The sequence below is a fragment of the Garra rufa genome, chromosome 3 (genome assembly GCF_049309525.1).
Source record: "Garra rufa chromosome 3, GarRuf1.0, whole genome shotgun sequence".
NCBI lineage: Eukaryota > Metazoa > Chordata > Actinopteri > Cypriniformes > Cyprinidae > Garra > Garra rufa.
Window position 1 is genome coordinate 61,539,542 of NC_133363.1, and position 21,901 is coordinate 61,561,442.

At 33.9% G+C, this 21,901-nt stretch overlaps 1 protein-coding gene across 1 annotated transcript in view; it reads right to left on the reverse strand.

Annotated features, from left to right (window-relative positions):
• actn3b (actinin alpha 3b) overlaps positions 1-20,922 on the reverse strand; it is a 65,203-nt gene extending 44,281 nt beyond the window's left edge. The window contains exon 1 of the mRNA XM_073836470.1: positions 20,574-20,922. Coding sequence (XP_073692571.1) covers positions 20,574-20,711 — 138 coding nt within the window. The 5' untranslated portion in view covers positions 20,712-20,922. The remainder of the gene's footprint in view (positions 1-20,573) is intronic.
• Positions 20,923-21,901: the final 979 nt, after the last annotated feature.

A 21,901-nucleotide genomic window follows, 5' to 3' on the forward strand; every position in this document is an offset into this window, starting at 1 on the left:
TATTAAATCAATGCTTTTCCTCAATAACACAAACAACTGGCATTTTCAATGCATTTCAAATGCACAGACCAGTTCTGTGGTAAGAACTATATTAGGTGCATATATGTACTAAGAGATAAAACAGTCACAGAAACTGCCGTTTTCTCAGAATTGGGAGAACTTAATATATCTAGATATAAACTAGATTTGTGCAAGGTCAACTCGCAATTTGGTTTTATTTTTAGTATCCACCACAGAAAAAAAAGTTTCTCTGCAGTTCTGCAGAGAAAAAGCCAAATTGTGAGATAGAAACAGCGAGTTGCTACATAGAAAGACTCAATACCTTTTTTTATTTTATGTCAGAAACAAAAAAATCTGAATTGCAAAATATAAACTCAGAATTAAGAAACAAAAAGTCAGAATTGTGGTAGTAAACTCAAAACTGTATTTTCTCTACACTGTAAAAAGTTTTCACCAGATTCAACTTAAAAACTTAAGTTTAGCAGCTGCCTTAAGAGTTTAAGTTAAATCAACTTAAGTCATTTAAACTCACAAGTTATATCAACTGATTTTTATTGTAATAAGTTAAAAGGACTTGTAGTTTTAAGCTGATTTAACTTAAAATCTTAAGGAAGCTGCTAAACTTAGGTTTTTAAGTTGAATCTGGTGAAAACTTTTTACAGTGTAATACAAAAATAAGTAATTGAGACTTTATATCTCACGATTTTGATGTTTTGCAATTGCAAGTTTATTTTGGAATTGTGATTTTATATCTCACAATTCTGACTTTTTTTTGTCTCAGAATTGCAAGATATACACTCACAAGTGCAATAAAAATCTTGTAATTCTGCAGAGAAAACGGCAAATTATGAGATAGAAACTGACAATTGCTACATAGAAAGTCTCATGTACTTTGTCAGAAACAAAAAAATCTGAATTCCAAAATATAAATTCAGAATTCAGAAAAAAGTCAGAATTGTGGATGTAAACTCAGAATTGCATTTTTCAGCTTTCATCACAGAATAAAAAAGAGGTAACTGAGACTTTATATCTCACGATTCTGACTTTTTTCTCTTTTTGTCTCAGAATTGCAAGATGTAAATGTGCAATTACAAGAAAAAACTTGTAATTCTGCAGAGAAAAAGCCAAATTACGAGATTTGACAATTGTTACATAGAAAGTCTCAATTACTTTTTTATTCTATGTCAGAATCAAAAAAATCAGAATTGCAAAATATAAACTCAGAATTCAGAAAATAAAAGTTAGAATTGTGGATGTAAACTTAGAATTGCATTTTTTTGCATCACAGAATAAAAAAAAAGGTCATTCAGACTTTATATCTCACAATTTTGACTTTTCTTTTTACAATTGCAAGTTTAATTTGGAATTATGAGTTTCTATCTGTGCAAAAACGCTCTGTGTTATCTTATATACGGCTTATTTATTTATTTATAAGACATTTGAAAATACATCTATTTACAATTAAACCCGAGATTCCCTCAAAATGCTTTTCATCAGTTATATATATATATATATAAGCATTTTCCATGAATACAAACTGGTTCTGTGGTGTAAACTCTATTGGGTACAGTATAAATGTTCAATAAAGTATCATTTTACATGAGATAAAACAGAAACGGGAAGTCATGGAAACCATTTTCTCAAAATTATGAGATACAAACTTACACTTGAAAGGAACAAAGTCAGAATTGTGAGTTAAAAAGTCATGTGAAAGTCCGAATTGCAAGATATAAATTCAGTATTACAAAAAAAAAATGTCAAAATTGTCCTACATTACAATTTAGTTTTAAGTTTTTAGTTTGAAAAAGGTAACTACTAATCTTACAATACTGAGTTTATATCTTACAATTCAGACTCTCTTTTCTTTTTTTTCAGAATGGCAAGATATAAATTCACAATTGCAAGGAAAACAACTTCTTTTCCTAAGAAGAAAAGTCTGCATTGTGAGATACTAATTGGCAATGCAAGAACTGCAAGGAAAAAAAAGTCCTTTTTTATTCCATGCTGGAAACAAACGAAAAAAAAAATTGCCAAATATAAACTCAGAAATGAAGAGAAAAAAAGTCAGAAATGCAAATGTAAAGTCGGTGTAAAAAGAATCTCCCAATTCTGTTTTTTTTTTTTGATTGTTGTAACAATTCTGACTTGTCTTCTTATAATTGCAAGCTTATTTGCAATTGTGAGTTTAAATCTTGCAATCATGACATAAAAAGTCACAATTTCCTTTGTATTTGTTTATCTTGTGGAAAGAAGCTTCCATAAATAGCAATTGAAACAGAATGTGATTCAAGTGCTTTGTGTGAACTTATCTATGATTTATTTTGTAATCCACCTCTTCATTAGGAAAGGAATAATCTGCCGTTTTATCATTTTAATGTCTAATAATGCAACTGTGAACAAAACCGTCTGTTCAACCCTGTTGGTTCAATTTGCAGATTACAGTGTGGAAAAATAATTACATTTCAGAGATCTTATAATTATCCTTCACTTCCAGTGTGTGCGATGCCAAGAAGAAGTGTGTGTATGTGCCAGTGATGTGGGTGTTCTGGACGCAAACCAGTGTCTGTGTGTTTGTTTGTGCTCAGCGGCAGAATAAAGTATGAAAGAAGAGGAGGAGTGATGAACAACAGGACATGTAGGAGTTCCTGATGAGAGAGACACGGATGGAGAGGTTGAGAGAGAGAAGGAGGAGGTGTGACTGAACACAGAGATGGAAGCCAGGGGTCTCTGCAGGGCCGAGTGGGTGGGACACACCAAATATAGAGCAAAGAAACTATAGAGGCGAGGAGAGACGAAGAGAAAAGACACGGAAATGAGAGATGAGACAAAATTAGAGGTGCGACTAAATGAGAAGGAGAGGAGGTAATGAAAGTTGAAAAAACGGACAAGAAAATAAGAGATAAGAAAAAGAGGAAAGACAAAGTGAGATAAGAACGAATGACAGAAGAGAAGAAATTAGATGATGTAACTTGAGAAAAGAAGAGATGAATGATTTATGGAAGCCCGTTTCCACCACTGAATTTTTCTCAGAATTGTGAACTCGCAATTGTGAGTTATAATGGCAGAATTGCATGATATAAACTTACAATTGCAAGCTATAAAGTCAGAATTGCAAGATATAAACTCACAGTTCTGTGAACATATCAGTCTTTTTTTCTCCTCAGAACTGGACTTTATAACTCACAATAGCGAGTTTATATCTCACAGTTCTGAGGGAAAAAGTCAGAATTGCGTGTTTTTATGATGCACTTCTGAGATCAGTCAAGAGAAAAAAGTCAGAATTGCGAGAGAAAAAGTCGCAATTACCTTTTTTATTTTTTATTCAGTGGCGTAAACGAGCTTTGATAAAGATGAGACCTAATGAGAAGAATGACCGTGAATTTAACGGTAAAAAACTGTAAAAATGCTACGGTAAATACCTGTGAAATGGTTAACGGTAAGTTCCCCTTCTATATACGGTGAAAAACTGTGTTGGACATTGCATGCAATTTTACGGTAGTATACCGTTTTTGGAAGTGAAAAAGAATGTAATTACAAAATTTACAGTGAATAACCATAAATTAACATTCCCAGAATACCCTGTGTTTCATTTTTTTTATTTGATGTTTTTTGGTTAAATTACTTTATCTTCTTAGATTTTTCTTGGCAGTTTTGTACATTAGGGTTGTATGTTACATCTAATGTTGTTAAATTAATGTTTTTGCATTATTTCAGTTTTATGTGTGTTACCATGATGGTGTTTAGTGTTTGTGTGAATGACACTGTGCACCTTCTATATATGTTATTATTTAAAACCTCCTTATGATGGGCTTTGGTTGATCATGTGATGTTGTCATCACCACCTGCTTTTGGTGGTTATCAGTGTATTGCAAAGATATAAAACAGATTTCTGTACTTCAAAAGGTTGGTACATTACCATTATATCAGTTAAAAAAAAAATCTGAAATTACGGTATTTACCTGTAAATTTAAGTGAAAACCGTAAAACACTGCTGCCAGTTTTTTACCCTAAAGTTTTTTTACAGTGTGAGAAGACAAGAGAAGAGATAAAAATGAGAGGATGAGAAGAGATGAAATAGAGAAATGACAGTTGAGAGAAAACATAAGAGAAGGGAAAAGGAAAAGACAAAGAAAGATGAGAATAAATGAGTAAAAATGAGAAGAGCTAAAATGAGACAAAAACAGAAGGGAGAATGAAAGATTAGAAAATATGAGATGAAAACAATAAAAGCTGAGAAGGAGAAGAAACGAGATCATGAAAGTTGAGAAAAGAAGAGAATGAGAAAGAATGAGAAGAGATGAGAAAATAAGAGATGAGACACAATGAGAGAAAAATAGAAGAGACAAAGTGAGATAAGAGCAGAAGATAAAATGAGTGATGAGAAAAGATGTATAAAAACAGAAGAAAGAGGTAGTTAAAGAAGGGAAGAAATGAGATAATATAACTTGAGAAAAGAAGAGATGAAAGATGTATGGAAGCCTGTTTCCGCCACTGAATAAAAAATAAAAATACAAACTTGCAATTCTGAAATTATTTCTCAGAATTGAGTTTTATAAACTCGCAATTCTGAGAAATAAAGTTGCAATTGTGTTAAATAACTCGCAATTGTGAGTTACATTGAGATATAAACTTGCAATTCTGATAAATGAAGTCCGACTCCGAATTGTGTGATTTAAACTTGCTTTATTCTGACTTTATTTCTTGTAATTGTACGTTTATATCCCACTATTCTGACTGTATATCTAGCAATTCTGACTTTATAACTTGCAATTGTATCTCATTTGTATCTCACAGTTCTGAGAAAAATGTCAGAATTCTGTGATACAAACTCGCAATTGCAAGAAAAAAAGTCAGAATTGTGAGATAAAAGTCACAATTACCTTTTCTTATTTTTTATTCAGTGGTGAAAAAAGACTTCCATGAAGATGAGACCTAATGAGAAGAAAAGAGAAGAGGTGAGATAAAATGAGAAGAGAGGGTGAAAAGAGATGAAATAGAGAAATGAAAGTTGAGAGAAAACATAAGAGAAGGGAAAAGACAAAGAAACATGAGAATAAATGAGTAAAAATGAGACAACAGCAGAAGGGAGAATGAAAGATGAGAAAATATGAGATGAAAACGAGAAAACATAATAAAAGCTGAGAAAGAGAAGAAATGAGATTATGAAAGTTGAGAAAAGAAGAGATCAAAAAAAAAAGAGACAAGAGATGAGACCAAATTAGAAAATAGCAGATGAGATGAGAGAAAGTTGAGAGAAAAGAATGAGAGATGAGTTTAAAAGAGAAAAGAAAGCAATAGGGAAGAGAGGAAATAATAAAAGCTGAGGAAAGAAGAGATGAGATGAGACAAGAGAATGACAGATGAGACTGTTTGAGAAGAGATGAGATGAAGGTAAGAGAGAACCTAAGAATACAGAAAAGTGAATGAGAGATGTGACAAAAAGAGAAAAAAGGAGAAGAGCTCAAATGAGATGAGATGCAATGAAAACAGAGGACAAGAGATAACCCAAGTTGAGACAAAATAAATTAGATACACAAAGTTGCAAAGAAAAGAGATGAGACCCGAAGATATGAGAAAAAGGCAAGAGATGAAATAATGAAAGCTGTGAAAAGAAGCAATGAGAAAAAAAAAACGAGATGGAAATGACACCAGAAGAGAAGAAAAGATGAGACAAGATGAGAAGAGAGGACATGGCATTTGTCAGTTGAGAACGAAGAGAGATGCGAGAATGAGAGAAGATAGCAATGACAAAACTTGGAAACTGAAGCAAAATGGAAGAGCTGATGGAGAGAAATATCAAAAGGCTCGCCATTGGCTCTTTGCATTTTCACGTTCATGCAACAAACCTCTTCTAATCAAGACCCAATCTTCCATAAATGTTCTTATTGTCTCATTAGCTTCTTCAGATCAGGGTTGTGTTTCCTGGGTTCTTTAAAGAACCGATACACCAGTAGTTTTCAAAGAAGTACAGCCAAACTAAAGTTTAAAAAGATGGTTCATAAGTCGAATGAAAAAAGAAACATCTTTAGTCTCAATTGCTTTTTAAGTCCATGTCAGAAAAAAAAAAAGAAAAAACGGAATTGTGAAATAAAAACTCAGAATGTGAGAATTGCCTTGTTTTCTCGTTTCCATCACAGCATAAAAATAAAAAAGGAAATTGAGCCTTTAGATCTCAAAATGTTGACATTATTTCTTGCAATAGTGAGTTTATTCTTTTAATTGTGAGTTTATATTTCAAAATTCTGACTTTGAAGAGAAAAACGCAGCAATTATCGTTTTTATTGGTTTATTCTGTAGTGGAAACAAATTTCTATAAGAAGTAACTAAAACAGAATCACATTCACATTAATACTTTTAAGTACGCTGAGCTATTTTTTTCTTTGCGTTCATTCCAGTACCAAGCAAAAAGCTTGCTCTGTGTTAACTTATATATGACTTATTAATTATTTTTATTCTTTTTTATAACACGTTTTAAAAGATATCTTTTCACAATAAAGCCAAAGATTCACTCAAAATCATATAATAAGATTTTATTATTTTATTATGTTTTCTTGTTTTCATCTCATATTTTCTCATCTTTCATTCTCCCTTCTGCTGTTGTCTCATTTTTACTCATTTATTCTCATGTTTCTTTGTCTTTTTCCTTCTCTTATGTTTTCTCTCAACTTTCATTTCTCTATTTCATCTCTTTTCACCCTCTCTTCTCATTTTATCTCATATAATAAAAATCATATAATAAGATCTTTTCTGTCATTATGTGACAGAAAAGATCAAATTCATATTTGATTTATCTTGTTATCATACTCTTCTTTTGGAAAGGAATAATCTAACATTATAATGTTTTTACGGTCAATCAAAACAACAAAATTGTCTGTTCAACCCCATTGCATAAATTTGCAGATTACAGTGTTTTTGTAGGTTTGAAGAATCATTAGATTTCAGAGATCTTATAATTATGCATTAATGTGAGACACTGCAGGTGAATAGGGTAAAAAAAAAAACTAATAGTTATGACCTTACTTACCCAGTTGATTGATTACATTGATAATTTTCTAAAATGTTAGGTTTAAATACGCAAATGAGGCATTATTTAATGAAATATGCACTTATTTGCATACATTTCTAGTACAAAAATCTAAACACTGGATGAAGTCAGTTTCAAAATTTCAAAATAATGTTTTTGACATATGTGACCCTGGACCACAAAACCAGTCATAAGGTTAAATTTTACAAAACTGAGATGTATATATAATATGAAAGCTCAGTAAATAAGCTTTCTATTGATGTATAGTTTGTTAGGATAGGACAATATTTGGCCGAGATACATCTATTTGAAAATCTGGAATCTGAGGATGCAAAAAAAATCAAAATACTGAGAAAATCACCTTTAAAGTTGTCCAAATTAAGTTCTTAACAATGCATATTACTAATCAAAAATTACATTTTGTTACATTTACAGTAGGAATTTTACAAAAAATCTTTATGTAACATGATCTTTACTTAATTTCCTGATGATTTTTGGCATAAAAGAAAAATCAATAATTTTGACCCATGCAATGTATTTTTGGCTATTGCTACAAACATACCCCAGCGACTTAAGACTGGTTTTGTGGTCCAGGGTCACATATTAGAGTCAAATCCATAATTCAGAAAAAACAGACAGAAAACAAAGTCTTTTTTACTATTTTTGGGGGAATAAAATGTGTAAAATCAAGCTAATTACATACAAACAAAACCCTCTGTAAAAAAAACTCAGAAAATAGACAGGATTAAAAAAGTAAAGTTTGGTGTGTGTAAGTGCCACTGAAGGGGAGTTTTATGGCTCAGTGTAGGAGAAAAAACTCATTTTGAGAAAACAGCCTTTAAAAATATGTTTGTAATTGAAATCTCTTGACGCAAATAGATAAAGTGCTATAAAAAAAACTCTTAACAGTGTCTTTTGGATGTCTTTCCACTAGTCTAAAAAAACACTTTATGAAACACCAAAAAGCCCAAAATCTCAAACCTGACAGGTGCATGAAAAATGCTTTGCCAGCAGTGTCTCCCCTTAATTTTACAATAACAGCAATTAAAATTAAACACTTACTAAAAATAAGTCGCATGTCATGTGACCAATAACAATAAGACTGCCATGAATATGCAAATAAGCCTCTTTAGTTTTAAGTGGCACCACCAGGAGCCTTTAGGGGAAACAAAATAGAGAGAAGATGGACGGATAGAGACACATTGGGGGAAATGGAAAGGTCGAAAAGAGACAGAGCAGGAAGAAAGCGCTGATGGAGGAGGGGTGACAATGTCTAAATGTGGCTGTCACAGGACACCCGAGACACAGCTGAGAGCGAGGGATTCCTGAGGAGCAAAGTAAGAGACACAACAGGAGAGACACAACTGTTATCTCCTCAGAAAGCTTTCTCATACAACAAATATGCCTCACACATGTCCATTAAGTTCAAAAACCTCCTTAAAAATGAACCGAAAGACATAAACACCAATAAGCAGCCAATAATGTAACCCTGAGCCTTTAAATAACAGCCCTCAATGAACGCATGCAGCTGTCACTTCCACTCTGTTAAGTAAATTCATTTCCCGGCGTCCACCTGTTACCGGCATGAGTGTGTTTGTGTGGGGGTCGGTCTTTAAACGTGAGGTAATGTGCCATCAGCATGAGCGGAGATGTCTGTCTTCTCGAAACCTCAGCGGACGGCTGGGGAAGCCCTTTAATAGGTGACCTTTCCAACCAAATTATCACTGACCTGGACTGCTATTTTAGTTGGGTTCTCTTTAAAGAAAAACCCTGGCGCATCTCCAACAGTACATCTTAAATCTCCAGTTCGCATTGAGAATCAATGACTTACACTACTGCTTAAAAGTTTGGGATTAGTACGAATTTTAAAGTTTCTTATGCTCATCAAGGCTGTGTTTATATCTGTAATTAAATTTGAATTTTCAGTCTTCAGGGTCACATTCTACTACACTTTATTTAAAAAAAAAAGGTTCCAAAAGGGTGTTTTTGCACAGTGAACAGTTCTTAAAAGAACCATTTTGAAGAACATTTGAAATCTTTGAACCTTTTTTTTAACTATAAAGAACATTTTCTGCATTGGAAAGGTTCCAAAGATGTTCAAGGTTCTTCATAGAACCATTAATGCCAATAAAAAGCCTTTATTTTTAAGAGTGTGTGCTGATTTATTATCAGTGTTGAAAACAGCTGTGCAGCTTTTCTTTTTTTTTTTATTTTAGACACTTTACAAGTCCCCAAACTTGATCCCAAACTTTTGAACTCTTCATAACAGGAGTGTTGTAATTTGTTGTTTTATTGAGGTCTGGAAATATTTATAATATTTAAAACAGTTGTGCTGCTTAATATTTTTTTTTTTGGAACCTTTGATACTTTTTTTTCAGGATTCTTTGATCAATAAAAAGTTAAAAAGAACAGCGTTTATTTTAAATAGAAAGGTTTTCTAACAATATACACTACTGTTCAAAAGTTTGTGGTCAGTAAATTTTCATTCTTTCTTTTTTTGAAAAGAATTAATTATTTCATTCACCAAGGATGTGTTAACTTAATACAAAGTGATAGCAAAGATTTACAATGTTAGAAAAGATTTTGAATATATTTTGAATACATGCTGTTCTTTTTAATTTGTTATTCATCAAAGAATCCTGAATCCTAAAACTGTCTAACATTGATAATAAAAGTAATAAATCAGTGTATTAGAATAATTTCCGAAGGAATGTGACTCTTAAGCCTGGGGAAAAAGCTGAGGAAAATTCAGCTTTGCATCACAGGAATAAATTATATTTTAAAGTATTTTAAAATGAAAACCATTATTTTATATTGTAATAAGATTTTGCAATATTGCAGTTTTTTCTGTATTTTAGACACTTTACAAGTCCCCAAACTTGATCCCAAACTTTTGAACTCTTCATAACAGGAGTGTTGTAATTTGTTGTTTTATTGAGGTCTGGAAATATTTATAATATTTAAAACAATTGTGCTGCTTAATATTTTTTTGGAACCTGTGTTACTTTTTAGGATTGATCAATAAAAGGTTAAAAAGAACAGCGTTTATTTAAAATAAAAAGTTTTTCTAACAATATACACTACTGTTCAAAAGTTTGTAGTCAGTAAATTTTTATTTGAAAGAAATTAATACTTTTATTCACCAAGGATGTATTAAATGAATAAAAGTGGTAGCATAGATTTACATTGTTAGAATTATATTTTGAATAAATGCTGTTCTTTTTAATTTGTTATTCATCAAAGAAGCCTGAAAAAACTCTCTAACATTGATAATAAAAGTAATAAATCAGTGTATTAGAATAATTTCTGAAGGATCATGTGACATAAGACTGGAGAAACAGCAGATGAAAATTCAGCTTTGCATCACAGAAATAAATTATATTTTAAAGTATATTAAAATTAAAACCACTATTTTATATTGTAATAACATTTTGCAATATTACCATTTATTTCTGTATTTTTGATCAAACAGATGCAGCCTTTATAACAGGAGTGTTGTACTAATGTGTTGTTATACTGAGGTCTAGAAATATTTATAATATTAATGCATTCAATATATTTGACCCTGGAGCACAGAACCAGTCAATAAGGGTCAATTTGAGATTTATACATCATCTGAAAGCTGTCCATTGATGTATGGTTTGTTAGGACAATATTTGGCTGATTTGAAAATCTGAGGGTGCAAAGAAAAAAATCAAAACATTGAGAAAATCACCTTTAAAGTTGTCCAAATGAAGTTCTTAGCAATGCATAACACTAATCAAAAATTAAGTTTTGATATATTTATGGTATGAAATGCACAAAATATCTTCACGGAACATGATCTTTACTTAATATCCCAAAGATTTTTGGCATAAATGATTTTTGGCTATTGCTACAAATATACCCCTGCTACTTAAGTCTGGTTTTGTGGTCCAGAGTCACATATGCAATCATAATGCATGATCAGATGCCATGTAAAGTCAGAAAGTCATCCAAAATAAACTCCAAATAAACTAATAAATGACTTTATAGAGTTTTGCATAGTTGAATCTGACTGTCCTATCAGAATCATGTTCCAGTGAGCTCTTTGTGTACCAATTAAAGTGCTATAAAATAAATGCGAGGGAGATCTGTAGGGCACCTGTTTATAGAGCTCAGCTGTGAGGTTATGAATGGTTCACCTGTTCATGAGATCAAACTGCACTTTTAAAAATCTTTATAATGCGCTCATGTGCCACACTGTGGTCAGTGTAAATACAGAACAGCACATTCATATCTGTATGAATGTAGTGGACAGGTCAGGTCAAGCACACACACATAGGGCAGGTATGCTTGTCTAATGCCTCTAGTGGGGAGGAATTATCACCTTACCAAAGCATGATCGTCGAGTTGGAAAAAAGCTCCCGGTAATTGGGAGTAAATAAAGCAGCTAGGGCTGTATTAATAGCTTGCCATTTGCCTGGATGGCTGCCATTCATTCTCCTGCTCATTGTCTCTTGTTCACTCACTCTCCGGACGTAATTGTCCGAGGAGGGAAAACAATGATGAGATGGCAGTGACGCGGCCTGAAGGAGACAATGCAGGGGCACAACAACCACAACCAGGGCACAACCAGGGGCGCCGCTAAAGGGGGGAAAGTTAGGACAAATCTAAGGGCCCACGCCCTTTAGGGGCCCCCAGAGATCTGCTTCGGTGTGGTAGAAGGGCCCAACCTCATATTTTGTCATAGGTCCCAAAATTGCGAGCGCGACCCTGGACACAACCACTGATTTATGACCTTTTATTTCAGCCATTGCATCAGAAACTCACTGAAATACTTCTCTGAGACTTTTCAATAACATTCGATAAACCAGACATAAGTTGCACGGGTATATTTGTAGCAATAGCCAACAATACATTTTTATGCCAAAAATCATTAGGATATTAAGTAAAGATTGTTTCATGAAGATATTTTGTAAATGTTCTATTGTAAATAAATCAAAACTTAATTTTTGATTAGTAATATGCATTGCTAAGAACATCACTTGGACAACTTTAAATGCGATTTTCTCAATACTTTAATTTTTTTGCACCCTCAGATTCCAGATTTTCAAATAGTTGTATCTCCACCAAATATTGACCTGTCCTGGCAAACCATACATCAATGGAAAGCTTTCAATAACTAGTTTTGTGGTCCAGGGTCACAAAAAAAAAAAAAAAAAAAAAAAAACAAGCAAAGAAATCTAAAGCTACCCATTTTCATGAACACTAATGACAAAACTAAAAGCACAGCTCTTCAAACATAATTCATCCATTTAGTATTTAAATCCCAGATTTAAAAAAAAAATCACAGATTTCAAACTCTTTTCAACTGAGTTTGCCATTAGAATGTTGTTAAGTCAACAGTGCAATGTGTATATATAAAATAGTACTACTAAGCTATTTTTGTAGTCATATTTATTTTTATTTACACTTGGTTTAAATTAAATCTAGGTTTAATCTGCAATTTTTTTGGTATTTTTCCACCATTTTACCATGACCAAGGTATTTTAGGAACTGTTTGGAAACAGCCGTTCACACAGAACGCCAGGGTTGCCAGGTTTTCACAACAAAACCCACCCAATTGCTACTCAAAACTAGCCCATCCACGTTTCAGAAGGGGTCCTGGTAAAAATCGCATTCAAAGGAGTAAAATACACATTTTTTGGTGAGGTTCCCTTGGTAAAATTTACATTCCACGTGCTAAATATCACGTTATTATCAAGCGGCAACCTCCCACTCTCTCTATTGAAACCAACACGCTACTTTTACATTGTCACGCTCCTCTGCAAAGAGCTTGATTGACAGGTGATCTGACCAATCATAATGCCGAATCCACCATCTTGTCCGACAAACAAATCAGACAGGAGGGTAGATTAACTTCGGTAGACTTGAACTTAAAAAAATGGTGTGTATTGACGTATTTTGTGGTTAAAATAAAATATGTTTTGATATTCATTCATGTTCATTCCTTGCTTAAATTTCTCAAAAAATTAAAATATTTGAAAGACCTTGTCTCTTACCAGAAGTAACCTGCTTTGTCTTATTTGTCAGGGTGAAAAAAACGGCACCTGGTCTCCTTCTCAGGGTTGCCAGGTTTTCACAACAAATCCCACCCAATTGCTACTCAAAATAAGCCCAATTCCATTTCGAAGGAGGTCCCCCATTAACAATCATGTTTGTTGGGGTAAAATAAATATTTTTTGGCAGGGTACTCCAGATAAAATTTGCATTCCAGGGAATAAATATTACATTTTTTCAGAGCACCTCATCTAACCAACAAACAGAATTAGAATTTGAGACCTGAAGCACTAATATAGCATTTTGGCTCCACCAACATTTCAAAGGCAAGAGTAAAGTTAAATAATCTTTCTTTTGAGTTTCTACATTTGGCACAATTGTGTTTTTTAAAAGCACAGCAAAACCAAACAAACAAAACATCAGGGTTGCCAAGTTTGCAGTTTTTCGCCAAAATTGTGCTACTTTGAAAGTTTGACATATTGCATAAACTGTCTAATCTCTGATAGCACACGTACATCATAGAGACATCTATTTGATGGTAAAATAAAACAGATACGTTAAAATACAGAAACAAACTCATTTTGAAATGTAAAAATTCTGAAAGCATTGAAGGAGATCCCATAGTAATTTGATATAGATTTACAGTAGTAACAACAAATTATATTTTATTAAATGATATGACAGCATGTTTTAAATAAGATGATTTAATTCTAAACATGGTAATGAATCTAACAATGTCATGTCAACAAATAGAAAAGTCAGCATTCTATTAATTACCATGTCAATTATTGTGCCTGTTAGCCCCAACAGCAGGGGTGCCTTTAATCCCAAATACCATACTTTTACATATTCTTTCGTTATTTAAAAACTGTTGCTTTAATTATCTTAAACAAAAAAAGGAGATTTTTGTCTCAATATATATATTTAAGAATTGTAGTGATTCTCATTTGCTACTTAAATCTACAAAAATTGTAAAAACATAAAATATTAGATCAAGTAAGCACAGAAATGACTTTGCGCTGCTGCCAGCGATTGTCTCAAGCATCAGCCAAAATTGCACGTGTATCTTGAAAAGCGGATGCTTAAGCACATTTTTCTGCCATCTAGTGGTTTAGAGGAAAATAATATCATAGACATATTTTAACAATTTTTAGTCCCGTCGTACCCTATATATATATATAAAGTTTTGTTATAGTGTGTCATTTTGTTACTCAGATCTGGCAACCCTTCACAAGATTGAAGATTGAATAACCGAGTGTTCCCGACGTCTTATGGTCAGCATGTTCTTAAGGCTCTGGGCCGAATTATCTTAATGGGAATGGAAAATCTGAAATCATCTTAAAGGAATGACAAGGCAGCAGCCTTCAGTCACCCAACACACACACTCAAGGCATGCTAAGACCTGACATCTCACATTTCGACATTTATCGACTGCAGCAGCACTCATTAATGGGTTCACAGAAGTGTGACTTACAACTGCTGGGGATTCAATGTGAGAAAGACTGTGTGTGTGTGTGTGTGTGTGTGTGTGTGTGTGTGTGTTACTCAGTGAGTTTCCTTAAAACTAAGTTAGTCTTTGTGAGTTACTATGGCAACCTCATCTACAGCATCCTCTATGAGACGATAATACTGTCATTAGCGCTTCACTCCAAAATAGGCCTTATACTGTTTTTAGAAGCGTAATTAGAGCAGAGAGTTTTGTCCTAAGTAGCATTACATCTATAACAATAAATGAGAGCATCACCCACATATCATGTATGCAAATGCTTATACTGGTATATAAGCATTTCTACTAATTAAAGAACGTGAGAAACAAATATAACAAATCTCCTGCATTACAGACAGCTGAAAGAGCATCACACTTAAACTGACTCCTCATTAATGAGTTGTGCAGATGGACACACACTCACACTCCCTGTAGAGACCAGAGACCACATTACAGCTTATTCTTAAAATACCACTCTAACATCACACTCAAGCCTTACAAAAAGCACTGTAGGGGTACCATGGTATGGAAGATGGCTATACTATGGTACTGTATGTCTGAATAACCTATTCATAATCTATATCATCCAAGGTACTTTAAACAACACCCTGGTATTGCATTTTGAACATGTCCACATAGTACCGTTTTCGTAAGAGACGCATATGATAATATATAACTGTATACGCAAATCTAAACACACACACATGAAGCCGTTGTGAGGCCTGTGTGTCCCTCTGGTAGTTTATAGTCGCTGCCCTACATGGCCACAGCTTCTGGAATAGCAACTGCCATCTGATCTGACCACACAATCTCTCAGCCGCTCTCCGTTTGCTCTCTGAAACACTTTCTCTCTGTGAGAATAATGCAAAAATAAGAAATGACACTAATGCACAATAGAACCTGAAACGCGTATAAAATGAGAGTCAACATCTGTTTGTTTTTCTACGAATGATATAAGGAAGCATTTAGCCTTTAAAATATGCAATTGTGTTTAAGAATTAAGAACAGTTTTAAAAAACTGATTCATGTGAATGATATTTTCTTGCTGCACACACACGTATAAATTAGATATAAAATTGACTGAAACTTAAACATTATAAAAAATATGCATGCATAATGTCTGTGGAATATAATAATCATATGAGTACCCTAGTGGAAATAAATATACTAAAATGTACTTAAAATACATTTATTTCATGCTCAGTATACTAAAAATACATTTACATATTATGTACTTAATAAACACACCCTGCAATTGAATTTTTGATATAGTAAAACGGTATATTTGAATGAACAACTAATTTTGCACTTAATGCACTTTAATTGTGCAAGTATACTTTAGGTACACTTAAAGATTATACAATCCTCATCAAAAGTGATATTAAACATATTTTAGGCTTAATATTACAAAATTTGCATTGTGCAAAAGTAGTACTCCAAATATAGTTTAATTACAAGTTTTATTTCAGTAAGTCAGCAAATATGTGACCCTGGACCACAAAACCAGTCATAAGGTTAAATTTGACAAAACTGAGATTTATACATCATATGAAAGCTCAATAAATAAGCTTTCTATTGATGTATGGTTTGTTAGGATAGGACAAAATTTGACTGAGATACATCTATTTGAAATCAGAAATCTGAGGATGCAAAAAAATCAAAAAGACTGAGAAAATCACCTTTAAAGTTGTCCAAATTAGGTTCTTAACAATGCATATTACAAATCAAAAATTACATTTTGATATGTTTACAGTAGGAATTTTACAAAAAAATCTTCATGGAACATGAACTTACTTAATTTCTTAATGATTTTTGGCATAAAAGAAAAATCAAAAAATTTGACCCATGCAATGTATTTTTGGCTATTGCTACAAATATACCCCAGCGACTTAAGACTGGTTTTGTGGTCCAGGGTCACATATGTTAACTGACTTAAATGCATTTTAAATCTAGTACTTTTTTAGTATGGTCTCTTTTAGTGTGTATATGCTTGCAAAAATCTACAAAATCTAAAATATTAATATCTTAAGTATAGACCCCATTCTCAGGAAGTGCATAAAATATTTTAGAGAAAAAAACTATATATAAAGTGTTTATAGGAGGTATGCATATATAAGTATAAAAATAAAAATAGTTGGAATAGGTTTAATAAAAAATTTAGGTTTTGCTATTTAAACTTTTTTTATGCTTAATTCAATGCAGTACTTGGCATTTCTGTAATTATTTGTGACCCTGGACCACAAAACCAGTCATAAGGGTCATTTTTTTAAGAATAAATAAGCTTTCCATTGATGTACGGTTTGTTAGGATAGGACAATATTTGGCCGAGATACAACTATTTGAAAATCTGGAATCTGAGGGTGCAAAATCTAAATATTGAGAAAATAAAGTTTACAAAATATCTTTATGGACCATGATCTTTACTTAATATCCTAATGATTTTTGTCATAAAAAATTTGATAATTTTTACCCATACAATGTATTTTTAGTTATAGCTTTAAATATACCCATGCTACTTAACACTGGTTTTGTGGTCCAGGATCACATTTAAGAAATTTACCAGCAATTTCAGAATGAAATTAGTTTTTACCCTGAATTTGGCAGTGTAACTTAAAAGTCATTAATAGCATTTAAACTATATATAATGCATTAAAATGTGATGGTGCTAAAAGTCGTCCAGTATCCGGTAGTGTCACAAGGAAAAAATGATTGTGCAAAGTCAAATCGAATTGATTTCTACGCAAATGTCGCCATAATCCGAATCTGATCTGAAACTCAGTGTGCCAATGAATTTTGGCATTGAGGACGACTGCCATGTCTTCATGACATCCAAGCTTTGACCAATAGATCAGTTCACGCTCAGAAGCAACGGAAACATTGTAACTAAACTCAGCGACAGAAGTAGAAGCGGCCTTCACAAAAAAATGACTGGCAGAAAGCAGCGACTTCACACCACAGAGAACAGACGTCAACTTAATTTGATCAGCGATGACTTTTCCCACATGAATATCCATTTGTTAGCAAATATGGGTCTTGAGCAGACTTGTGTAAAGGGTATTAATATCTCTCCGTTTGACGGTGCAGCTAGAATGTGGTCTCATATGTGGAGGTATTGTTTACATCGTGATGCATGTCAAAGATCATTTCAAGGTCGGGGTAATGTGTGTATATATAGAGGCTTCTGCCTTCTGAGTATTAAAATAGCCATATTTTTTCAACCTTTTAATGATATTCATCTGATCACTTGATATATTTGCTCTGAAACTAATTAAAAAGGTTCTTTTCAGTCAGTGGAACTGCATTATTTATACAAATAAATAATCATTATGAACATTTAAGTGTAGGTGGATTTGGTAATGAGATTTATACTAATTGCCTCTATGCACACTAATAACTTAACCAAACAAATTAAACTCAAGCCATGACACTCAAAAATGTTGCTATATTTCCAACAAAACAATCACAATTTGTGTCCTACAGGCGTAATAAACAAAAAGCAACTGCAAATCCACAAGCTGCATGCCACAATATTACATGCACCTTCTTACGTTTAATATAGCCTAAAGTCAATATTTCAAATCATCATATAAAAAACCCCCAGGTAAATATAGCCAGGATTGTGTGGCCTGCTTACAGCGAACAGTTTAGCTACATTAGCAATAGCTTAGCTGCGGCAACAACAACAACTTATGGCTTAAAACTCTTAGAATCTCTTTTAAATGTTCACTGTTTAGATATATTTTGATATGGGAGATGTCTAATATCTGTATGCTCCTCTAGGTGGCATTACTGAGAGTCTTTCCACTGAAACACTCTTTCTCTCAAAGAGACTATTTAAGACCAGCCATTAGGCTAGCAGCGTTATATTAGCTATTTTAAACCAGATTGTGAGAGAATTCTTAACTCGGAATTTACTAGTCAACAGCACAGCGGTGCTCAGAAACGATTTGTCTATTTTCTGCTGCCTTTTGACAGATATCAGATGAAACAGCATGTTGACAATCACTTTATTACCGCGACTTCTGTATATGTGCGCTGTGGCGCTAGAACAGGTGCAGGACCCCCACCCCCGAGCAACCCCCATATTCGTTTCATTGCAAAATGATGCACTTTCTATATTTACGCTGTGATATCAGCTCCTTGTGCTGATTTTACATGCCTGAGGATGTTTAAAGACCTTCTGCCATGCACTCAAGACTGAAACTAATCTAATAGCCTGATTTGAAACCTTTTATCACTGCAACAAGATCAAGTTAGCTTCAAGCTTTACTTATAAGCTTCGTGTTCTCGTTTGGCATCAGCTTTTTCACGTTTAAAAAAATTAGTAAAAACGAGGGGGCGCTAGTGGGCATGTTATGACTTCCACATGAGAAGTATCACTCAATTTGCTTAATCAAATGGAAAATTTGACTTTGCCTTTTAAATTTCACCTTTACTTTTTCAGCTGAGAGGCGGGAACATCTAAGTCTATGGTTTACATCTTAGGAGGTGTTGGCTATAGAACACCACCTTAAAAATGTGCACCATTAAAATAGTGACAATTGACATGGTGCCATTTTTTGCTAGCTATCAAATACAGAGGGAGCAACTGCACAGGCAAAGGAGCTCAGAAAAGACAGTCTTAAGAATGGAGGGAACGGGGGAGCAGTATGGGAGATGGGGCGGCAAGGTTCAGGAGTATTTTTAGGGCATGTTTATTCACAGACTGAAATGAACCCTCCTTGCACTTCTCTTGCTCTCCCACCATCTGTTGAAGTCTTTCAGCTTTGTCGGGTCTAGCCAACATCCCACAAATGTTTGCAAGACATCTTTATGGAGTTTTATGATAAAGGCCATTTTTTGCAAAAAAAAAAAAAACATGTTTTTTTTCCCACCCAAAATAAGACTAAGAATAAGAATTTAAGAATAATGGTAGTTATTTTTAAAATAACATGTGTAACGATATTAATAGATATTAAATCATGTTTTTAACCAAGATACATTTCCCAAAATGTATCTGTTATACAAGGCGACTTATGAATCAAAACGGTCTTTTTCTGACTTGACAAACGTATCTCGAGTGGTTTGCAGACATCAATCAGTTGTTCTTGCCTGACGTCACCTCAGACCGTGCACGAGCTCCACTGCCGGCTATTAAACGTCATCTGTCATTTCTGTCAACCGGGTGATCTTCAAAAACGCCTTCTTGTTCTTAACCCAACTTCCTTGCATCAACACAGAGAAGCCCGAGTTTTGACTGTTAAAATCGACTGTTTGATCGTTTACAGCACAGGTAAGTTTAGAGAGTTATGTGTTTACACATAACGGATTAAAATTACGCGCGCTTTTCTGAGGTAACTGTACAAGTCGAAAAAAAAATTCAACGAACGGTTAAAACAGTGTCCGCTTTCCGTGCTGAGATTAGTAAAACTATTTTATAGACTCGTATAACACATAAAGAGCCAGCAAAATTAGCCACAAACTTAATGAGGAGGGCGGGGATGTGGTAAGACAACACGGAGGAAAACTATGAATGGAAATAACAGCTGTACAACATGCAAACTCGCCTGTCAGCTCAAAACGGTAAAAGTATGTTTTTTAATCATATCCAAGCTGTTCAGTACGATTTTCTTTTTCCTTTTTTTTTTTTCAAATTTTGTAGGATAATCATAAAATCCATTGCAATACCTGTCAGGCATTCTTACTTTAGTAAAATAGCTATTCTTACTAGGGTAAAAGAAAAAAAAGCTTTCAGCATCTCCATTATTTGTGACCATAATGTAATAAATACTGTAGCATTTTAGCCAAAGCTATGGTTACCACAGTAAGTGAGTGTATATAACACTTAACAATGATAGCTATCATTTACACCAAAACTACAACACTTACAGCCACTATGACATCATACAGTGGTATACAAACCTTTCAGAGTTATATTTTTTTTAAATGATAACTAGCAACCAGTGTATTTCGGTGGAATCTATGGGTGCCAAGTTTTATAAAAGGTAAATACAACAGTTTCACCCCCTCAAAGTGACGTTGAGCACAGTCATATGAACATACCTTCCTCTGCTGTTTCTCCCAGGCAGGGTCCAGCAAAAGGTCCCTGTCCCAGTCGTCCTCCTGAGTCATGTATTCTTCCGTAGTAGACATCATGTAGGTGTTGTTATACTGCACCTGTGTCTCAATAACAGCCGTCATCTTTTATATTTATCCCCTTAACTCTTAATATTAGAAGATAAGACAGTGCACTCTAAATCCTGTCCGCGCGTTAGAGGAGAACACCCGCTCAGTGTGTACGTGTATGACCGTGGAGGAAAAGGCCAGACTCCACTCGTCCGAGGTGCCTGTGTGGAGGTGCGAGCAGAACTTCTGCTGCCCAGTGCTCCTATCCTGGTCAAAAGTAGCACACGTGACTGCACCCCAATAAATAAGAGAACCGCTTGTGTGGGTGTCGGGTTATGCTACCTAAAAGGTGTGAGAGGCGGGACGCGTTGTGCACTGGGGCCAATAACTGGTGGCTCTTTTTGTGAAGGGCAGGGGGATGATCTTATGCACGCCTCCTGGTGCCCTCCACTTTGCTAAGAACACCTGTTGTCCTTGGCAGTAGTCTATATCTACTTACCCAAGCAGCAGTTCCGGGGTCAGTTTAAATGACAGCCAGCTGACTGCTATGGATTGCAAATAGGTGCACATACAGCTCCCAGACCTGTTAAATCCCTTCTCTATCTAGTCTATCAAGTCTGTAAAAAGTAAGTTATAAGTCCTATTCCAGGAAACAATGTCTTATGAAAAGATCTGAAACATTATTAAGAAAACAACATCTAGAGATTGATTTGTATGTAATAATTTAATTAAAAAATAACATTCTTTTTTTAAAATGATGACAATTAAATGAGCACAACATGGTGTATGCTGTCATAGTTCTAGTTTATTGCAGTAAGCATGCGATGCCAAACAGTGTTCATGCAGAAGCTGGTGTAGGAGAGTACACTTTACCAGTCGCAAGGTTTTTGCAATATACACACATTAACAAAGCATGCATATATTCATTAGAAGGTGATCAAAACATTACGACCAGGTCATATCCTGCAATAGAAATGATTCTCGCTTCATACATGAGTTATAAAAATGATGCACTTAAACTTTCAAAAGCTTCCACTCGGTGGGGGATTTCCTTACAAAGAGGGAAAAAAACAAATAGGAAAAAGTAAAAAATAAAACTGAACAACAAAAGAAACTACTTGAGCTTTCCTAATTAAAACAGAATAAAAACACTAGGGGTTGTGTTATTGTTATTGTCCAGTTTGTACAAGAAGGTTAACGATATCTGGAGCATTCTGTTATCCATTGAAATTGTGGACTGTACCGTCTAGATCAAAAGAGGCTTA